Below are 7764 nucleotides of genomic sequence, written 5' to 3' on the forward strand. Positions count from 1 at the left end.
TTCTACCCTGGGTTGGTCTAGACTGCCGTTCTGGATGACATCGCAGCCCGGCCTTTCGCTATTCCCAGACCCCTCTGCCTTCCCACAAACACACCCTACGTGCTAATTTCTCTTCTAAGGTCTCTCGTTCGTGCAGTACACGAGGCTGTGTATACAGACACAGAGTTGTGTCTTATATGTGGATATCCATAGGATGTGGGGCACGCCTTCTAGACACGATGACTTTGATACCAGGCCAGCTCCTCTGCCAGGGGACCAGGACTGAGAGGCTATTGGGAATTTGGTGCCGAGGCTAGAACCTGAGGCACGGATAACTTCCTCTCCACATTTCCCAGCAGCAGCTTTGGGGACCAGAGATGTGGTGGAGCCAAAAAGGGATAGCAGGGGAATGGGACCATTGGCATGCTGTACTCTTTCTACCTTTGTAGCTCCAGGCAGCTGTGTAGCACGTAGTCACGCTGGTTCCCTTCCTTACCTCCAAGGCTCTTGCACCTAGGAGAGCTTTTTCTGCAGGCCTGCATCTTATCTCACCTTGCCTTGCATCAATCAAATGCAATCCATCAACCTACAACCCAGGCACTCCAGGCCGAGCAGTGTTAGGGTATCTTTGACCTTGGGCCTCTTTTCTTGAGGCCCACGTGGAGATCCAGACAACAGACATGGGATGGTGAAGGTCAGCATGGGGTACAGGCACAGGACAGTCAGAGGCCCAGATGGCACCAGGTGTTACAGAAAAGTTTATTGTCAGGATAAATAGAGACAGTACTGGGGACGTTTCAACTGCCAGTGCAGGGAGTAGAGTGGAGCATGGGCAACACCTGAAGTGAGGGGGATGGGGAGGGCGTGGGATGAGAGCACAGAAACTGCCAGGTTCCCCAGACCGTGCACAATAGTCCTGCAGCCTGAATCCCAGCGGGTCTGCCTTCCCATTGGACCCGGTCCTTTGCTCTCGATGTCACTGAAACTGTCATTCCTTAGTGCCTTGGGGTGGAGGGGCTTGAAAGCAGTCCTGAATGGCAGTTATCAACGAAGGTGCTGGGGGGGGGCATTACCACCACTGCCCCGTCGTTCAAAGATGGGAAAATATCATGAGTGGATAGAAAGGCTTGGCCTTCCTGCCTTTGATGGATGATTTAGAAATGGCTGCAAAAAAATTATTCCAGACCAGATAGTCCAGGCCGAATCGGAACAGCCTGGGAACCTCCGTGGGAAGCTCTAACACGCCCTTGTCCACCAGCATGGAGCGTTATATAGAGACAAATCTTAGGTGGATTCTGGTGGTCCTTCTAGACTTTGCTCAGGAGACACCTCCTCCTGAGCACTGCTGACGCCTGCACAGCCCACATCTGTGTGTTTCTCTTCTGTCTACATTTCTCACGCTTTCCCCATAAGCCTGAGTCCAGGGTCTTGCACTCAGTAGCTGGGGAGTAACAATATCCTTTCCCAGTCTCCCTTGCTGGGGGGTACCAACTCAGAGTCCTCCCAGCAGAGCCTAGAAGGGATGGTAGAGAGAAGAACTGGGGTACAGTGAGTGGGGGGCTATGTGGTCTTGCAGGATTCCAGGCTTCCATCCTCTCTGGCACCACACTTGATTTTGTCTGGCACGGAAAAGCCCCAGCAACCTGCCCTTAGGACAGAGTTCTCCCGGGTCATCTCCACCCTAGGAGACACTACAGACTATCTTCCGCACCAACAAGGGAAATATGTGGTACCCAGAGACAGAAGGAGCAGGGAATGGCTGGGGGTCCATGTATTTCTTTCCTGGTTGGAGGATCCTGGGCATCATGATGGGGGCCTGAGTAGCTGCTCAAGATGTACACAGGGACGAGCCCTATGGGTTACAAACACTGACCACACCCTTCGCTCCTTGGGCATTCCTTTTCCTCCCTCAAGCCTCCTGCTCTTTCTCTGTGGGAAAGATGGCAAGTGGGATCTGAGCTGCCTGTGGGACAGAGGCCCTATGGGGAGTGAACAGAGTAGGCTGGGCGAGGCCTGTTGGACAACCCTGCCTCTCCTGCTTCCCGTCCACAACCGGCCTACTCTGGGACGGTGAGTAGTCAGCAAGAGGTCTGTGTGGACTGCAGAATGGGAGGCCTCCCCTTAACAGGCTGTTTTCACAGGTTCTCTTCAGGGTCAAGGCTCTCCATAGAGTACACAGTTTCAAGTCTTCTACCTTCTTCTGGTAGGCCAGGAGAGCCAGGATGAGGGTCCTTACTAGCCACTAGCCATGGCCATTCTGGGACATGTAAGCGGCCAGAGCCACCACCACAGCCACATAGAGACCAGCCCCCACAGCGATGGAGAGTGTAGCCAGGAAGAGTGCCCGGCGGGAGGTGGTGCTGGCCAGGCGGAAGTCTCCTTTGGAGATGGCCTTGCTGGTCTAGGGAGACAAAAGGCTGGTATAAGGCAACATTCCCCACGTCCAACCAAACAGCCCAGTCCCCCAGGCCCTTTCCATCCTGCAGGTGAGTGTCAAGTCCTCCAGCAGAAAGAGGTGGCCAGAGAGGCACCACCCAGACCCCTCTACACTTACCCCCTGGGAGAAGTAGAAGGCAGCGATGCCCAGGGGCCAGAAACAGCAGAGCATGGAGAAGAGGGTGAGCCCCAAGTGGTCCCTGGGAGGCAGGGTGACAAAGGTGTCTTCGCTTTCGCTCTCTGTTGAGGTCGCGTCACTCTGCAAGAGAGCCGGGTTTGGTGGCAAAAGCCAGGGTCTTGCAAACCCCATCAGACCGGTAAGAGTTGAAACGCAGGGTTCTTTGGCCCACCACTAGTCCCTAGGTCCCCGTGGAGGAAGGAGATAACTGACTCCCACAAGCCATCATTTGACTTCCACATCTTTGCTGTGACCATACATACAGCAAATACATAGATAGATAAATAAATAGGTAAATAAATAAATAACGCAGTTTAAAAAATGCAACAACCAAACAGGCAATATCCAATGGGCACACACAGAGCAAACTTCTCTGCTGTTGAGAGTGGAGGCTGCTCTTTTTTTGTTTTGTTTTTACCACCATCGCCCAGCTTCAAGAGCCTGTGCAGTGACCTGGGGAAGAGTACTTTAGGAATTATTTCTCACCACGGAAGAATGCAAGTCTCTGAATCCAGAGATGTTTATCACCAGAGAGAGCCCAGCGAAGACGGGAAGGTGAGAGGCCTTCTCAGTGCCCAATGATCAGGTGATCAAGTTAACAAATGATGGAAGGGCTCACAGCGAAAGACCCTGTCACTTTATAAATCGTCTTGTAAAACATATTAAATTGCACAGAGCGATATCGGAATATCAGGCTATAATACTTTGTGGGAGAAAGGCAGAGAGGAAGCTTGATCAGCCACCCAAATAAAATATTTTCAAGCGATTAATCGTTGCTGTTTGCAATGGTTGCTATTTATCACTTGGGTCGATAAATAGTTAACCCAAGCTAGTGCTAGCCCCTCTCCTCCTCCTTCTTCTCCTCCTCCTCCTTCTGCTATAGAGTACCTTGTAGTCCATGCTAGCCTTGAACTCGCCAAGTAGCCAGAGCTGACCTTGAACTCCTGGACCTTCTGTCTGTACCTCTCAAGTGCTATGATACAAATGTGCTTTCTTTTTCGAGCAGGGTCTTACTGTGTGTGCAGGACTCTAGATAGACCGTGTTGGCATCAGATCCCTCATCTTCCTTCCTCTGCCTCCTGAGCACTGGAATTAAAGGCATGTGTCATCATGCCCAGCGTAGAATCTACATTTTATTTTTATTTTTTGTTTTTTAAGACAGGGTTTCTTTGTGTAGCCTTGGAGTCTGTCTTTGAAACTCCCACTATAGACCAGGCTGACCTCTGCCTCCCGAGTGCTGGGATTAATGGCGTGCACCACCACCAACAACCTGCTAGAATTTACAGTTTAAAAATTCTACTTACCTCTTCCTCCTGGCTATCCTCCTGGCCCTGCAGCTCCTCTTGGACCCCATAGGACACAGTGTGGATGGTAACATCCTCCTCTGTTTGGCCAGGTTCTGAGCCCTGTTCCGTGGGCCCCAGTGGGGGCTCCCTGGCCTCGGTGAAGCTGGTCTCACAGCTGCCTGCTTTGGGCTCTTTGACTTTGTCCTTTCCCAGGAGGCAGCGAGGCCGATACCAAGCCTCCACGGCTAGCTGCAGCGACCCTGGGTCTAGGAGCTGGTGGCTGTGAGCAGGACCAGCACCTCCTAGGAGGTAGGAATAAAGCTTTTCTTGGCAGGACCAGCCGGACGGGGCCTCCGTGTAGGGGTAGGGACTGTGGAGGTGGGCGGGGCTCCTTGGCAGCAGTGGGTTCTGTAATTCACTCAGTCTCTCCATGGTTCTGTCTGCCTTTGCCAGGGAGGGGAGTCCCGGTCTGCCACTCAGTCCTCACGGAGCCTGTCAGGGCAAGCAAGACAGGTAGTCATGGAGGCCAGGCCACTGGATACATGGCCTGGTGTGGTTAAACACGTGAACTTTTGTTCTAAGTTGGCCCTAGCCTTGCTTTGCCATCTGTCACCTGAGGGACCTGGAGCTGGCTATTGCTCGGCGCCTCAGTTTCTCGGTCTGTGAAGTGGGGGTGGTAGTGGCGTTCCCTTCAGAAAGCTGACCCTCTCATTTCCTAACTTGGTGTATGATTAATCAGTACTTGCTATATGCTAGGCGCTGTACCGGATGCTGAGAATACAGCCAAGAGAGAGGCAAAAGTCAGGGGACAGGGAGACGGGTGTCTGCTGGTCTTCAGGAGTTTAATCCAGATGCAGAAGACAGCTAGAGAGTGGTGTGTCTATCCTGGAGAAGCGCAGTGCATGGCAGCGCTTAGACTTGACTGCAGTGCACAGACCTGACTGGGAGGCAGGAAAGGTTTTGTGTTGAGACGTGGAGAAGCCAGTTTACAAGGTGGGGGAAATGGTAACCCATAGCCTGGATCTGAATGCCCTGTAAAGGCCTGGGTGTTAAAGTGGTGGCTCCCAACCTGTGGGTCATGACCCCCTGGCCGCGTATTGATATCTTGTGTATCAAATATTTACATAATGATTCATAACAGTAGCAAAATTATAGTTATGAAGTAAGAACAGAGTAATTTTATGGTTTGGGGTCACCACAACACGAGGAACCGTATTAAAGGTCACAGCATTAAGAAAGCTGTGTTATATCTTAGTAGTCCTTTGGTGTATGGGAAGATGGTGGAAACCTTTAAGAGATGGAGATTGGTGGGAGGTTTTAGGTCCCGGGGTGTGGCTTGAAGCAGATTGCTGGTATGCTGGTCTCTTGGGTCCACTCAGGCTCCTGACTTCTACAAGGGGAGCAGCTCTCTCCACTGAAGGCTCTTTGCCATGCTGGCAGCCTTGCCACACGCGCAAAGCATCAGGGCCTGTAGATCTTAGGCTGAAGCCTCTGAAGAGTCAAAACAAGCCTCTATTCCTCTTAAACCGACTGGGTATCTTGTGGCAGCACCGGAGAGTTTATTTCACACCGAGGGAGGACTCTGCAAGGGACGGCTGGGACGAGAACCTGGGCAGGGGCTGGTGTGACTCCAGGTGCAGCCAGAGGAGCGAGCGAGGGCCAAATGTGTAGTCCCGCTGAGGTCTAAGGGACCACAACATCAGCATGAATGGTGCTCGCATGCAGAGTAGACTGGACAGGATCTAGGATCTAGTCTGTTCCATTTACAAAAGCAGTACAATGTCTTTTTTTTTTTTTTTTTTTTTTGAGCCAGGGCTTCTCAGTCAGTAGCTTTGGAGTGTATCCTGGAACTTGCTTTGTAGACCAGGCTGGCATCAAACTCACAGAGATCCACCTGCTTCTGCCGCCCAAGTGCTGAGATTAATGACATACAACACCACTGCCTGGCTTGCTTTTTTTATATGAAAAAATTAAATACTTATTTATTTTGAGACAGGATTCCTCTGTGTAGCCCTGGCTGTCCTGGAACTGGCTCGGTAGACCAGTATCTGGTAAACTGAGGATACTAGGAACTCCCTGATGATACAGGCCTGTAATCCCAGCTGTTTGGGAGGCTGAGGCAGGAGGATTACAAAGTGCACTGTCTGCCTGAACTACAGAGATACTGGGAACTCAGTGGTAGAGCTGGAGATAAGGGGACAGCTGATGTTACCAGGTCTTGGTGGCAGATGGGACTAGGGGTTTATTTTCAAGTCAAGCAGGACTGCGCTCAGCTTGGCACAGGGGCTATGTTTAAGACTATAGCTTTTGCCAGGGGAGGGTACTTTCTCACCCTCCCCTTCCAATGTAGTTTTAGGAAGTGTGCTTTAGGTTAATCTGCCCTCAAGGGAAACTGTGGAAAGTTCTTGCAAGACCTAAAGTACCTAAGGGTGCTGAGGCCTGCATCTGTGCACCCCAGCTGGAGGTACACTCACCCTCCAGGCACAGATTAGGGATGCACTGGAGGGCTGCCTTCCTACCTTCAGCCAGCTGTCTACTCACTGCCTGGGAGGCTGGCTGAAGGAAGAGGAAAAGCCACGGAGTGTGTCTCCAACAGATTCACACACTCTAGCAGGGAGGGACAGATATTGGGGCGGGGAGCAGCCTCAGAGACTTCTGTGACGATGAGGGTGGTTTGGGTGTGACTTGCCCTGGATTTTGGTCTGCAGATTTGGACCCCACCTTGACTTTGATAACTCCGGTGAGCTTCATGACCCCGAGTTTCACTATCCAATCAGATCAGATGCTGCTGCTGGTGGCACACGCCTTGATCCCAGTTCTCGGGAGGCAGAGGTAGGTGGCTCTTTGTGAGTTCGAGGCCAGCCTGGTTGATAGAGTGAGTTCTAGGACAGCTAGGGCTATACAGAGAAACTGTCATCAAAAACCAGAACCAAAAGCAGATGATAATCTTTGCCCAACCCATGAGGACTGAAAGCAGAGGCTGAGGTGACAGGGTCCCGTAGATGATACATGAGTAGAGGCTGCTGTCCTTCTTAAAATCTTTTTTGACTTATGTATGTGTATGATACATATATGCATGTACAACATATGCCTGCCTGGTACCCACAGAGACCAAAAGAATGTGTCAGATGCCCTGGAACTGGAGTTATGATGGCTCTGAGTCACCGTGTGGATGACGGGTTCTCTGGAAGAACAGCAAGTGCTCTTAACCACTACACCGTCGCTCTAGCCAGGGAGGCTGCAATCCTGATTTCTGGGTTGCAGAAATTGTCCTCATCCACCAGGGCCATTTCTGACCGCCACTCTGCTAAAGACGGGTGGGAAGTAAGTGTAACTCCCAGAGCTGAGTTTGCGGGACCCCAGGACCAGGCCCTGTCGAGCATTCTCAGCCAATGCCTGGGAAAGAGCCTTTTCTACTTCTGCCCCCAAGGGACCTAGTGGACTCTACAAAGATCGTTCCGGAGTCACCTGAGATGAAACGGCTCCAGGAACAAAGCCTGGTTAGAGGACAGAGAGGAAGTACCTGCAAGAGAGGGGCATCAGGATGAGAGCAGGGCACTGCAGGAATGTCCAAAGGCTGCTCGGCTGTCCCGACTGACTCATCACTGGGGAGGACATGGGCCGATGCCTACATGAGGACAAAGGAAAGAGGAGAGGCTGCCAGGGTGCTGAGGCCCTGAGAGTGGCTGCGTTGGACCCAAAGCTAGAGGAATTGTTATTCTTTCGGTCCCTGCCCTGGCCACGCCCACTCCTTTTAACCTCTGACCTCGCCCGCCATTGCGCTCTCTCCCTGTGTTCTCTCCCGGTGTACACACGGGCTTTGCCTCTCTCCTCCTCTCTCTCCCTCCTTCTCCTCTCTCTCTCTCTCTCTCTCTCTCTCTCTCT

The 7764-nt window shown here is 51.9% G+C and overlaps 1 protein-coding gene across 2 annotated transcripts in view; it reads right to left on the bottom strand.

Moving 5' to 3' along the window:
• Nucleotides 1–721: 721 nt before the first annotated feature.
• Syndig1l (synapse differentiation inducing 1 like) overlaps nt 722–7764 on the bottom strand; it is a 21788-nt gene continuing 14745 nt past the window's right edge. For both annotated transcript variants that reach the window (XM_005343351.3, XM_026780087.1), the window contains exons 2-4: nt 3898–4371; nt 2534–2674; nt 722–2380 (exon numbers count right to left, since the gene is read on the bottom strand). In XM_005343351.3, coding sequence (XP_005343408.1) covers nt 2222–2380; nt 2534–2674; nt 3898–4311 — 714 coding nt within the window. In that variant the 5' untranslated portion in view covers nt 4312–4371 and the 3' untranslated portion in view covers nt 722–2221. The remainder of the gene's footprint in view (nt 2381–2533; nt 2675–3897; nt 4372–7764) is intronic.

Source organism: Microtus ochrogaster, chromosome 1, assembly GCF_000317375.1.
Source record: "Microtus ochrogaster isolate Prairie Vole_2 chromosome 1, MicOch1.0, whole genome shotgun sequence".
In the NCBI taxonomy this organism is placed as follows: domain Eukaryota; kingdom Metazoa; phylum Chordata; class Mammalia; order Rodentia; family Cricetidae; genus Microtus; species Microtus ochrogaster.